A 14,723-nucleotide genomic window follows, 5' to 3' on the forward strand; every position below is an offset into this window, starting at 1 on the left:
TTTTTGTTATTTATTATTTTAAGAGGCCAGGCTTGCTGTTGCCCAGGCTGGCCTCAGGCAATTCTTCCTCAGCCTCCCAAGTAGCTGGGACTATAAGTACATACTACTGTGCCCAGCTTAGTAGGTCTTCTTTTGTCCCTTTGAATCTATACTATTCAGTTATACTTTGTTAAACCTAATTTGGTTTGAACCTTAAATTCACACAGTTGACAGTATAGCCAAAACGTTTCATACCAACTTTTTCTTTAGATAGCAACTTGCCTTTGTACAAGAATTTAATAACATTTTTCAAGCTGAACCCTGGTCTTTTAGTTTTTAAATGGAATCTTATGGGGACCTTGATATTTAAAATAGAAAATTGGAGCTGCTTTGGTTGTAAAGAACCCCTGGGACCCCTGTGATGCCTGCTTGCTTTCCATAGCACATGTCTAAAACAAATCTCCATTCATACATACCGTCTCGTATTCAGGATATTTTTACTTAATTTTTTTTTTTTCGGGACAGTCTTGCTCTGTAGTCTCTGCTAAAGTGCAGTGGTGTCATCATAGCTCACAGCAACCTCAAACTCCTGGGCTCAAGCGATCCTCTTGCCTCAGCCTCCCAAGTAGCTTTGGTTACACCTTCCGCCACCATGCCTGGCTAATTTTTTCTATTTTTGGTAGAGACGGGGGTCTCGTTCTTGCTCAGGCTGGTCTTGAACACCTTGCCTCAAGTGATCTTCCTGCCTTGGCCTCTCAGAGTGCTAGGATTATAGGCATGAGTTGCTGCACCTGTCCTTAAAAAAATTTTTAACATAGAAAATGAATACTAAGCTGAAATGGATAACCACGTCTTTTTTTATGGGTGATAGTGAAGTATTGTGAATAGAACAGTGAACTAAGATAAGAGTTACACTGTCAAAAATTGACTTTCATTTGTATATCCAACTTAGCTATATTACCTTAAGCAGATCCTTATTCTGTGAGTGTTATCACACCTGTAAAATGGAGTTAATATCTACCATCACAATTTCCCAAGGTGGTTCTATGGATGCAATACATATATATATATATATATATATATATATATATATATATATGTATGTATTTTCATCAAATGCTTTATAAATACAAAGCAGTAGAATAGATCGATTATGAATAGGGTATATAGTAGAGCTAGATTCCCTGGATTGTCAGTAAGGAGGTTGGCACTGGTTTATAAGTAGCACCTCTGCCTTTCTCTGACTTAAAGCATATCTGCTCCTTAATTATCTTAGGACTTGGAATGAAAAATAGCTCATCTTCTGAAAATGTGTGGCCTAGAGTTAACACTATAACTGATTGGAGTTGTATATTATAAATTCTTATATTTTGGTCAGCAAACTTCCTGTGAACATCATCTAGATGGCTTATCCCAGGGGGAGTTTAACTCCAGCCTCAAAAGTACAAGAACCTTGAAAATAGGCTTAGAAATCAACAGTCTCATTTTAGGATTTAACAGTGTTATTCTGGGTTTTTGTTTGTTTTTTTAAGATCAAGGATTCTTTAGTGAATTAAGCATTCTTTAGTGAATTATGTACTGTTCTTTAGCAAAAGTAAAAAACAATATATGTTTGTTTTTGTTTTAGGGTCATCTTTCTGAAGGATTGGTTACTAAATGGTACAGATCTCCACGTCTTTTACTTTCTCCTAATAATTATACTAAAGCCATCGACATGTGGGCTGCAGGCTGCATCTTTGCTGAAATGCTGACTGGTAAAACTCTTTTTGCAGGTTAGTGTTATGTGGGGAAAAAAATTATCCCAAAGAGAAATAATTTTGCATACATCTATGAAGCAAGATCTTAAGATTTAAAACAATGTAGGATGGTCAGGAATATTAAAATGAAAAGGTAAAATGGTGTTTTTATTCAAAAAGTAAGAAAACTTATTTACAGATTGATTAAATTGATCATTTCATAAATTACTAGAATTTTTTCTTTTATAGATACTGTTTTATTTTGTGGATCCATAATAGTTGATAATCTGTTAAGTGATACCTGAGTTTCATAATTCTGTGTTTGTCACTGCCTGGTGAAATTTTTTTTGGCTGTTGAAAATCCTACAAATTTTTCTCAGTCCCTCTTCCCCCCATCGTCCCTGTTGCTTGACTGCTGTGACCTTTCAGAAATAACCAAACAAGTAGTTTTTTGTTAAGTTTGGTGCTATGAAGGTGTCTAAAGAAGTGTGAGACAGAGAATGTTGTCAAAATGAGGTGAATAGTCCATGAAAAATGTCATATATCGTAAGGCAAAGTATGAGTTTGTATAAAATTATTTAGTACAGACTGTAAGAGCCGTAAACTTAGGCTACATCAGGGATAGCTGGAATGGAAGGCATAATGGAGTCAAAATTTTTCACTATATAGGGTGAGTGAAGAATTTTGATTGGAGAAAGAGAAAAATACGTTATCTATTTAAGGGTACCCATTTAAATAAAGGCATAAGCCTGGTACATTTCTGAATCAGTGAGAAAAGTTCAATGAAAACAGGTGTCAAATAATGAAGATATTTATGACTAGTTAAAATGGGGCCAGAATACTTAGAAAGGCTCTTAGAAAGCAGGGAGAGGACTTTCCATTTGGGAGACTAGGAAATAGGGCAACTGTAGATTTTTTAGTTGGGGAAGTGATTTGATTGTGATTTATTTATTTATTTTTTTTAGTCTTCTGACATTACTTTTTTTCTCCAGAAAAGTATGGCCCTTCCACCATTCTCAGATTGTGCTAAGAGCAGAAGGAAGGGATTCAGGCAGAGTCTGTTTATAAAAGAAAGATTAGGGTGCATAGGAGAGCATTGTTGAAGAAAGGACAGTGTGCATAAATGCCCTTAAGTATGTTTTTAATGCCAGTACTTGTTACAACATTTATTATAGTTTCTGTGAGTCAAAATTTGGAAGTGGCTTAGCTGGGTGGGTGGTTCTAGCTCAGGTTTTCTCAGTCAAGATGTTGATCAGGGCTGTAGTCACCTGAAGGCTCAACTGGGGCAGGAGGATCCACTTCTAGATAGTAACCAAGTCCTGTACGTAAGCTAAGAGGCCTCAGTTCTTCACCATGTGGGCTTCTCCATAGGATTGCTTGAGTGTCTTCACAATATGGCAGCTAGCTGCCTTTCTCTAGAAAGGGCAAAACAAAGATCTAAAAGAGAGCAAGGAGAGAAAGCGAATATAATTCACATACCATATAATTCATCCCTTTAAAGTTTATAGTTCAATATTTTTTGGTATATTTACAGGGTTGTTTAACCATCACCGCAATCTAGATTTTTTCCCTCTTAAAAGATCCCTGTAATTATTAGCAGTCACTTCCCATTTCCCCCTTTCCCTAACAACCACTAATCTACTTGGTGAGTTTGCCTATTCTGGACATCTCTTGTAAATGGAATCATATAACCTTTGGTCTTTGGGACAGACTTCTTTCACATAGCAGTATTTGGGGGTTCATATTGTGGCATACATATATTAGTACTTTTTTATGGCCAAATAGTATTCCACTGTATGGATATACAACATGTTATTTATCCATTCATCAGTTGATAGACATTTGGGTTTCCACTTTTTGACCGTCATGAATAATGCTGCTTATGAATATTTTGTGTACAAGTTTTTGCTTGAACATATTTTCAGTTCTCTTGGGTTATATATATGCAGAAATGGGATTGCTGGGTCATGTGGTAACTAATTTTCCAAAGCAGTGGCACTGTTTTTACATTCCCACCAGCAATATATGAGGGTTCCAGTTTCTCCACATTCTCACCAACACTTATTTGAAATATCTTTTTAAGTATCACCATCCTGGTGGGTATGTAGTAGTATCTGATTTTGTTGATTAGCATTTCCCTAGTAACTAATAATGTTGAACATCTTTTCATGTGCTTATTGGCCATTTTTATATCTTTGGAGAATATCCAGAGCCTTTGCTCAATTTATTTTTGAGACAGAGTCTCGCTTTGTTGCCCAGGCTAGAGAGAGTGCCGTGGCGTCAGCCTGGCTCACAGCAACCTCAAACTCCTGGGCTCAAGTGATCCTGCTGCCTCAGCCTCCCGAGTAGCTGGGACTACAGGCACGTGCCACCATACCCGGCTAATTTTTTTCTGTATATATTAGTTGGCCAATTAATTTCTTTCTATTTATAGAAAGGGGTCTCGCTCTTACTCAGGCTGGTTTTGAATTCCCGACCTCAAGCGATCCACCCACCTCGGCTTCCCAGAGTGCTAGGATTATAGGCATGAGCCACCGCGCCCGGCCCTTTGCCCAATTTTTAATTGGGTTATTTGTCTTTCTATTAAGTTGTAAAAGTTCTTTATATAATTCTAAATACAAATCCCTTATCAAGATATGACTTACATGAATTTTCTCCCATCCTGCAGTTGTGTTTTCCTTTCTTGATGTCTTTTGGAAAAGATTTTAATTCTGTTGAAATCCAGTTTATTATTTTGTCACTTTTGCATTGTATCTAGAAACTATTGCCTAACCTAAGGTCATGGATATTTATTCCTGTTTAGAGTATTATAGTATTAACTTTTACATTTAGAGCTATCATTTTATGTTAATTTTTCTGTATGATAGGGGTCCAACTTCATTTTTTTGCATTATGGATAACCAGTTGTCCATCATTTGTTGAAAAGATTCTTTCCTCATTGAATTTTCTTGACAAAAATCAGTTGATCATAAATGCAAAATATCATTTTGTAACTTAGTCTGAGAAGTTACATACTGTCACTTCAGCTTTATTTTGTAGTGTTTGAAGTGACCAAGGGGAGGGGAGTTGGATTCCACCCTTTGAAAGGAGGAGTATCAAAGAATTTGTGGACATATATAATGAATCAGAAAAGCAAAAATTTAAGTCTACATAATTTAAAATCATTAGGTCATGCTCCAAGTCATAGAAATGGGGAGTCAGTACCTACTGCTGCATTGATTATACAGAGGTACTTAATGTATTTTAAAATATTCATATGGCACATTGTGAAACATTGTTCGGGTATGATAAGTAGATTTTTAAAAAACCTAAGTAGCATAATTTTATCTTAAACCCACATAAACTTTAAACATTTAATTAATAGGAATTGTTTGTGAAATGATTTGAAAGATCTAGGTTGTCCTGTCTTGTTACTAGATGCCTTATTTCGGTGTCTTGATGAACCATTCAATAAAAGCAGCGTGAAGGGAGATCTAAGTGATTATTAGGTATAAGTTGTAAATGGACAGAGCAACAAAAGGCAAGGACTGCTTAGTCCTTAAGCATAGTCCTTAGTCCTTAAAATATACCAGTTTTCATTGGAAACTGGTATATTTTTAACCTATAGGGAGTGGCCTAGTCTTACTTTCTGTTGTGCATCCATATTGTCACTGCGGTGCTCCTATCCCAGGTCAGACCTTTGCTCTAGCACTTTTTTCTCTTGTACCTTCATTTTATCCCTTCTATTAATAGATTTTTATCAGTATTTAAACACTGATATGTTTCCAGTCTTAAAAAATAAAACTCTCTGGACCCCACATCCTTTCAACTACTGCACATATTCCTGGACTCTGAAGGTCAAGCTCCTCAAAAGAAGTGTGCATTCTTGCTATTCTTAATGCTTCTACTTCTGTTGTCTCTAGTCAGGCTTTGTACTCTACTAAAAAGCTGCTCTTGTCAAGATCACCAGTCATCTTCATAATGCTGACTCCCTGATCAATTCCAAGTCCTCATTTTGAGCCATCTCCATTTATCTTTGCGTCCCTCGTACTTATTATTCATCCTTCTTTCTGTACACCACTGTCTTGAATTCTTCTCTATCCTCAATGACCCTTTTCCAGCCATCTTTCCCATTTCTTCCCTTTACTCTTGTGTCATTTGGTCCCTGGACTCTTTTCTAGCTTCGCTTACTCCCTGGGTAATCTCATTCTTTTTCATTCCTTTAAATTCTATCTATATCTGATCTTAACTCTTAATATCTCCACTTGGATATCTAATAACATCTCAAATTTAACCTATCCATAACTGAGCCCCTGCTATTTCTCACTCATAGTCTTCCCCATCTTAAACCAGCACCTCCATTTTTCAGTTGCTCAGGCAAAAATCTTGTCATCTTTCACTGCTGTTGTAAGTGGGCTCCTCCTTCAAAATATATCAAGACTCTAACTGCTTGTTATTATCTCTGTTACTACCCTGTTTCCCCAGTCCAATCAGCCATTAAATGTCTTCTGTTCTAATGCAGGACCTTCTAACTGGCTTTCCTGCTTCAGTATTTGCTCTCTGAAGGTTAGTTACCGCATAGCAGCCAGAGTAGTCCTGTTAAAACATTAGTCAGATCATGTCATATCTCAACTCAAACTGTGTAATGGCTTCCCATCAAACCTCAGGGTAAAGTGAGCCCTTGTGTGGTCTGGTACCACTCTGACTTCATCTCCTGTTACTCGTCTAATTGCTGTTTCTTGGATGTACCACACCCACTCTCTCCTTGGGCCTTTTACTAGACCTCCTTTCTCCCCTGAATGTTTGGTGTATTCCAAATATTCATAAGCTTCTTAGTGAGGCCTTCCTTGGTCATTCTTTATAAATTAGCAACCCTATTCCTCCTAACAGTGCTGTCTATCCCCCTTAGCTTACTCTATTTTACTTCATAGCATTTATCACCATTAGATATATTATTTGTTTACAGAATTATCCACCTTTGTCCACAAGATTATAAACTCCATAAAGGCAGGGACTTTTTGTATCACAGCTGTATTCCTGCTCATTCATAGGAACTCAAAAAAATTTGAATCTTGAATGAATTTCTAGAAATTATCAAAAAGGCAAATGGAATGTTTTTTTTTTTTTTAACAGGTTTAGCATAAAATTTCCCCTTTTCTTTAAAATGCTAACTGAGCCCTAACACCTAACTGTAAAACTTCTTTTACAAATCTAGTCCTAGAGATGTTAAGCATTGTCTCCAAAGTTATGGCCAGTTAGAGTCAGTTCTGTATGGAAACAAAGTAGCTAAAACCAAGCATGTTAGGGTGGTTCACACCTGTAATCCTAGCACTCTGGGAGGCCTAGGCAGGCGGATTGCTCGAGGTCAGGAGTTCGAAACCAGCCTGAGCAAGAGTGAGACCCCGTCTCTACTATAAATAGAAAGAACTTGGCCAACTAATATATAGAGAAAAAATTAGCTGGACATGGTGGCGCATGCCTGTAGTCCCAGCTACCTGGGAGGCTGAGGCAGCAGGATTGCTTGAGCCCAGGAGTTTGAGGTTGCTGTGAGCTAGGCTGACGCCATGGCTCTCACTCTAACCTGGGCAACAAAGCGAGATTCTACCTCAAAAAAAAAAAACAAAACTAAATACGTCAGTGAGCAGACATTGAAATAGATATACTTTTAAGTAGATTGATGATATTCAAAGCAATGAAACCTGTTGATTAATGATTCAATTGAAACTATTTTACTCTCACTGGACATTATAGTATTTAAGTTATTTTAGTATGTTTATTGCCAAATAAGTAAATATTGAGGAATGTGTTTATGTTGTATTTGGTGTTTTTTTAATCTCAGGTGCACATGAACTTGAACAGATGCAGCTGATTTTAGAATCTATACCTGTTGTACATGAGGAAGATCGTCAGGAACTTCTCAGTGTAATTCCAGTTTACATTAGAAATGACATGACTGAGCCACACAAACCTTTAACTCAGCTGCTTCCAGGAATTAGTCGAGAAGGTATTGTGACTGAAGTAACCATCATGTTAATGCCTGTGTGTGTAGGAAAGCATTAGCTTTTTATCTTTCGATATGTGGCTTTCTCCCCAATAAACACTTCAACTTACTTTTTGGGGGCCCCTGGTATAGACTGTTCCTTTAAATAATTTTCCAGATTCCAGAAAATGTGCCTCTCTCTCTCCTGGTTCTAATAAACCCTTTTACTCTTTTTGCTTTTGCCTGTGATTACCTGCTATAGGTAAGCATGTTGAGTTACTAGCTGTCGCTAAGCTGGAGCGGAGTTCTATGAGCATTATATAAATATGGGTATTAATATGAATATGATTTAAATGTGAAGGAAAATTTAGGGGGAGGAAAGAGTAAAACTCAAGCAAATATGGTGTGTGTGACTATATATTAAGAGCATTACGGCTGGGCGTGGTTGCTCACACCCATAATCCTAAGCACTCTGGGAGGCTGAGGCAGGCTCAAGGTCAGGAGTTCGAAACCAGCCTGAGTGAGACCCCATCTCTACTAAAAAAAAAAAAAAAATTAGCCAGGCGTGGTGGCTCATGCCTGTAGTCCCAGCTACTCAGGAGGCTGAGGCAGCAGGATTGCTTGAGCCCAGGAGTTTGAAGTTGCTGTGAGCTAGGCTGATGTCTGGGCAACAAAGTGAGACTTTGTCTCAAAAAAAAGAATGTTAGATCCTAAATGTAAAAGGTTGTCCAAGCTTGCAAGGAGGAGGAGCTTAGAAAGAATTAAAACTTCTTGACCACTAAAGCAATTACTTTCATGTCTTTAAGATTTATTAGTATAAATTAGATATAGGACAGTCCATTTTTAAGAATTATATTAATTATACTGTATTAAGATACAGCAAGGTCAGAATCATTCTCTTGTCAATCAAAAAAGATGGGAATCGTTTAGAAACTTTCTCTTAATTATACATCGATTGTTTATATCACCTGCTTTGATCATTATGTGGTTCAAGTTAGTATATATCAAAGTGTTTTAAAAAGTAGCAAGTATTTTGAAAATAGACACTGAATGGCAAAACCATGGTGTTGTTTTCCCTTCAAATATACTTCTAATTCCTATAAATGCCTAAATGAAAAGGAAGCTGCTGTATTTAATTTCAGCAGCTTTCTTTTTCAATAGTTTCACATTCCTAACTAGTTTGAGTCTGTTTTCACAATTGCATTCCATTGCTCTCTTCCTCCTAACCTTGGAGCCACTGTCATGACATCCCTGTTCATAAGTTAACAGCAGTCACATATCACATTTGATTATTCCTTAGAGTCATCTGTGGGAGCTCTTTCAAAATGCAGACTATTAAGTCAGAGGTGGGTGTCTGCATTTTTAAAACCCTCTATAGAGGTATGATTCCTCAGGGATAATCTGGTTCTGCTTCAGTGTCACATTGTCACTATTGTTATATCTTACCAAAAGGACATTGCTTTTGAAGCATTTGTAATCTTGCTAAATAATGTTATTGAATCTTCCCTTCCCTATACTCAATAGGGTAGAGAAGCATGTCTCACCCAGCTTGGAACCAAACTGAGTATTTGGCCAATAGCTGGGATTTATTCATGTCTTTGATAATGGATTCATTAAATTAACTACTGAGCAAAGATCCTTGGTGGTCACATAAAGTACAAAACTGTGTGTGTAAAGTTCTTAACCACTTTGGTACGAGTGTCAACTTTAGCTGTGATATGACTTCTATTTTTTCATTTATGAAATTTGTGAACATTTAAAAATAACGTAATGAAAACATATGTTACCTATTCTGATTTACATTACAAGTAAAGCTGCCTATAAAGTAAAACAAGCTTTCCTCATCACACAAGAGCAAAACGGATTTGTCATCAATGCACAGCACAAACTATCGTGCAGACTATGAGTGCAGGCTGTGGGCAAGGTTTTGCGGCCGGTGATTGCCGTACCAAAGTGGTTGAGACTAAAGATTTATTAATGCTCTACACCACTTCTTAACAGTGGGGTTTTATTTGGGGCAAAGCACATCTAGCCAAGTGTGATGGCATGAGTGTGTAGTCAGGAGGATCACTTGAGCCCAGGAGCTAGAGGTTGTAGTGAGCTACACTTGCACTCTAACCCTGAGCCAGACCCTGTGTCAAAGACATATATATGGTTAACCATAAGACATTGCTGTTATGTGGCCGATAAAAACAGCAGTTTCGTATGGTTTAACTTAATTTACCCCTTTTCTTTATAACTGGCCATAATAATGAGATTGGGGTACATTTCAGCTATTTCCTATGTTAACTGAAGAAATGTTTTTTCTGCCTGCTCTGTAAATCAGCTTACCTTTTGACTGTATACTTTTCCCGTTATGAGTTAGTGGACCCTCTTGGTACTATTAAGATGCTGTCTTCCTGTGTTTAATATGAAGTAGCAAAGTAATCACTTGACTCACCATTTAAGTAATAAGACCAACATTTTCAGTTTTTCTTCTCTCAAAAACTTCTTCCTTCTGCAGCACTGGATTTCCTGGAACAAATTTTGACATTTAGCCCCATGGATCGGTTGACAGCAGAAGAAGCACTCTCCCATCCTTACATGAGCATATATTCTTTTCCAATGGATGAACCAATTTCAAGTCATCCTTTTCATATTGAAGATGAAGTTGATGATATTTTACTTATGGATGAAACTCACAGTCATATTTATAACTGGGAAAGGTAAACTGATCCTAAATTAGAAATATAACATTTATTGAATTTTCAGTGAACCATAATGCAATGAATTTTATTTTAAAATTATGTATAAGGTAATGCAGAAGTCTTAAAAACTTAATGGTTTCTACTACACACTATCTTTAGCCTTTATGTAATTTAAGTATTTACCAAAACAGTTATTGGTGAGGAGATATAGGAAAAGTTAAATGCTGCTTTGAAACATCTGTGAAGTTAAGGCATATTAGTTAATAAAATGATAAGGTCCTTTAAATTTTTTTTTTTTAATTTTTTTTTATTTTGGCATATTATGGGGGTACAGATTTTAAGGTTTCAATAAATGCCCATTTCCCCCCCTCCCCCCAAAAGTCTGAGTCTCCTTCATGACCATCCCCCAGATGGTGCACATCTCACTCACTATGTATGTATATACCCGCCCCCCTCCCCCCTCCCACCTGCCCAATACCCTATTACTGTAGCACCTATGTGTCCACTTAGGTGCTACTCAGTTAATACCAGTTTGCTGGAGAATATATCTGGTGCTTGTTTTTCCATTCTTGGGATACTTCACTTAGTAGTATGGGTTCCAGCTCTAACCAGGAAAATATAAGATGTGCTATATCACCATTGTTTCTTAGAGCTGAATAGTACTCCATGGTGTACATATACCACATTTTATTAATCCATTCTTGGATTGATGGGCACTTGGGCTGTTTCCACAGCCTTGCAATTATGAATTGTGCTGCTCGGTCCTTTAAATTTGAAGGTTAGAAATCTGAACCATTTAAAATTTAAGATGTTGGATCATAAGACTCAATCTTATCTAATATCATATCTCCACTGTATCTGTTATGCCCTAGACTGAAATTATTTTTAACTCATGATGTTTATAATATTTGAATCTGTTTAAAATTGATTTTGGAATACTTAACATAGGTTCAGTAAAAGACTTTCCTAGTGTAAACATGAAACACTAAAATGAAAGAATTTCTTCCCTCAGCCTTTTTAGAATTTCTGCTTCAAAGTAGGATAGTAGCTTATAATAATGAATCAATATTTAAAGTCTTCAGGTGATTTTGATGTATGACTATTAATATTTTTGAGAGCCATTAATGATACTCTTTAGGATTGTATTTCTATATTTAAAAAGCAATGTTTGTTAATAGAGGTATTTGTACATTTATACACATCAGCTAACCACTTTTTCCTCCATGTGTCCATTGTCTGCCCCCTATATTGTTATTTAACACATACCCAAACATCTTTCAACCTGAACATTTTCTATTATACTTAGTTAAGTCATCTAACCTCTTTTCTGTTACCTCCTCCCCCAACAATTTTCGCGTCTCTCTCAATCTGTCTCTACTTGGACATGGTGTAGTCACCTTGCTCTGGTAGATTGTGAATAGAAAGTGCTAGTGAATGGAGTATCCTCTTACCAATGTATTCTAGCAAACCTTTTCTCCTGGTTTGCCTTACTACAAGTAGAGTGAAAATTTATAAGGTACCTGATTGAGATCTGCATTTTGTGGCCATAAATTGTTTTTTGTCTGTGTGAAATACCACCCACCCAGATATTTATCAGTTGCTTGTGGTAGATGAAAAAGGACCAGTTATTTCTCATTTATTTCCACTTTCTATTTAAGATTGGAAGACTCAGTTTTTTCAGTAGGGCAGGCAAGGCTTGTGGCTTACTGTTGTCCCCTCATAGACCTAGCACAGTGCTGTCACATAAAAATTTGAAAATGACATGAAGTAACACTCATGTGTTAATTTTTTTTTAGGTACCATGATTGTCAATTTTCAGAGCATGATTGGCCTATACATAACAACTTTGATACTGATGAAGTTCAGCGTGACCCAAGAGCTCTGTCTGACGTCACTGACGAAGAAGAAGTACAAGTTGATCCTCGAAAATACTTGGACGGAGATCGGGAAAAGTATCTGGAGGATCCTGCTTTTGATACCAATTACTCTACTGAGCCTTGCTGGCAGTACCCAGATCATCACGAAAACAAATATTGTGATCTGGAGTGTAGCCATACTTGTAACTACAAAACGAGGTCGTCATCATATTTAGATAACTTAGTTTGGAGAGAGAGTGAAGTTAACCATTACTATGAACCCAAGCTTATTATAGATCTTTCCAATTGGAAAGAACAAAGTAAAGAAAAATCTGATAAGAAAGGCAAGTCAAAATGTGAAAGGAATGGATTGGTTAAAGCCCAGATAGCTCTAGAGGAAGCATCACAGCAGCTGGCTGAAAAAGAAAGGGAAAAGAATCAGGGATTTGATTTTGATTCCTTTATCGCAGGAACTATTCAACTTAGTTCACAACACGAGCCTACTGATGTTGTTGATAAATTAAATGACTTGAATAGCTCAGTGTCCCAACTAGAATTGAAAAGTTTGATATCAAAGTCAGTAAGTCGAGAAAAAGAGGAAAAAGGTATGGCAAATCTGGCTCAATTAGAAGCCTTGTACCAGTCTTCTTGGGATAGCCAGTTTGTGAGTAGTGGGGAGGACTGTTTTCTCATAAGTCAGTTTTGTTGTGAGGTAAGGAAGGATGAACAAATTGAGAAGGAAAACACTTACACCAGTTACTTGGACAAGTTCTTTAGCAAGAAAGAAGATACTGAAATGCTAGAAACTGAGCCAGTAGAGGATGGGAAGCTTGGAGAGAGAGGAAATGAGGAAGGATTTCTAAACAACAGTGGGGAGTTCCTCTTTAACAAGCAGCTTGAATCCATAGGCATCCCACAGTTTCACAGTCCAGTTGGGTCGCCACTTAAGTCCATACAGGCCACATTAACACCTTCTGCCATGAAATCTTCCCCTCAAATTCCTCATAAAACATACAGCAGCATTCTGAAACATCTGAACTAAAACACTCAGCAGACATTTCTTTGTGTTCTTTATGAAATGTGTTTTGTCTTTTTTTATTACTAGTGTTTAAAGTCATTTTTTTTTACTTGAATCAGATGTTGTCATTTAGTAAGAATTTTATTAGTTCTCGGTTTTTAAAATCCAGACTTTTTTTTTCCTACATGTGAGAGAGTTTTCATTTTAACTGGCATGTCGTTTGCACACAAAAATAAAGAACAAAATAATGCAATGCAGGAGGAGACAAAAGAAATGCACTAAGACAAGTAGAAACATTCTCTCATAGAACAATGATCTGTTTTACAGGAAACTAATCTTGCCTTGAAATTTACACAGTGAGACTGTACATAATTGCATGAAAATATCTATTTTTTTCCTAAAACATTTTTCATTCATGAGTATTTTCAAGTTTTTCATACTGTACACATTTCTTAAAACACATGATACCAGCAACTGAAAATGAATGCCGAATTTGGTACACATGTGTTATCTACCTCAAGGTAACAAAAGTATGTGGCAAAACATATACCACCCATAGTGCTCACAGTACGCACTTCTATTTAGCCAGCGTTTATTGTAGTAAACTATTCTTAAGACTCATTCACCATTTATAAATGTTCTGGTATGCATTCTTTATAGTGAAGTGTTAATACATCACATCTTATTTATTTTAGCAAATCAGTATATTTTCTGTATTTAAAAGTTAGTTTTTAAAATTTATTTGCAAATACACTTTTTCCATTTGGCACTATGGTTTGTTGCCTACCTAGCTGAATATATGTCAGCTTATCCTAAGGCTGTCCACGTACTTAATTTACATACGTGTTCATTTTAAGTGCTCACTGTGTATAGGAATTTGTATTTTGGAGGTGCTTGATCTATCTACAAAGAAAAATTAGGAATTACTTTATTATAAAATGCTCCTAGAAGTCTTAATTGTGTTTATTTTTAAAAAAACTGTTAGACTTGTGTGCATGGAAGTAATTAAGGTACATCATTATTGTAGTTTAAAAGTTGTACATGATAAGACATTTTGTTTTTACTGTATGTTTTTACTGAATGATCTATTCCCCATCCCAAGGCAAGCATGAATAAAATTAGGTTAAATGTAGCATGTGGCATCACAGTCTCTTAGAATTTGTTTCATCTATTTTATTTTATTGAATATGTCTGTATCTTTGGTTTATCCTGTTTGAAGAAAAAAAAATAAAATATGGCCAGCAAATATGGCTCCTGTTCACTCTTTGGGTAATGAAAGTTATCTGCTAGAAGGAAAGTGACTACCAGAATCTTTAGTTCCACTTTTCAGCATCTTTGAATTTTGGCTATGTTTCCCCACAAAAATCTGCAAAAAATAATTTTATATAAAAATCTTCTGACATAAGCCTTCATACATTAAAATGGAATGTTTTACACATTTCAAAATGATTACATAAAATGTGAAAGCTTTGAACTATGGGAGAGAAA

At 36.3% G+C, this 14,723-nt stretch overlaps 1 protein-coding gene across 3 annotated transcripts in view; it reads left to right on the plus strand.

Moving 5' to 3' along the window:
- Positions 1-14,481, plus strand: part of MAPK6 (mitogen-activated protein kinase 6) — a 32,885-nt gene extending 18,404 nt beyond the window's left edge. For all 3 annotated transcript variants that reach the window (XM_076004373.1, XM_076004374.1, XM_076004372.1), the window contains 4 exons: positions 1,607-1,751; positions 7,534-7,698; positions 10,178-10,379; positions 12,158-14,481. In XM_076004373.1, the coding sequence (XP_075860488.1) occupies positions 1,607-1,751; positions 7,534-7,698; positions 10,178-10,379; positions 12,158-13,259 (1,614 nt within the window). In that variant the 3' untranslated portion in view covers positions 13,260-14,481. The remainder of the gene's footprint in view (positions 1-1,606; positions 1,752-7,533; positions 7,699-10,177; positions 10,380-12,157) is intronic.
- The last annotated feature ends 242 nt before the right edge of the window (positions 14,482-14,723 follow it).

Source organism: Microcebus murinus, chromosome 6 (genome assembly GCF_040939455.1).
Source record: "Microcebus murinus isolate Inina chromosome 6, M.murinus_Inina_mat1.0, whole genome shotgun sequence".
Classification (NCBI taxonomy): domain Eukaryota; kingdom Metazoa; phylum Chordata; class Mammalia; order Primates; family Cheirogaleidae; genus Microcebus; species Microcebus murinus.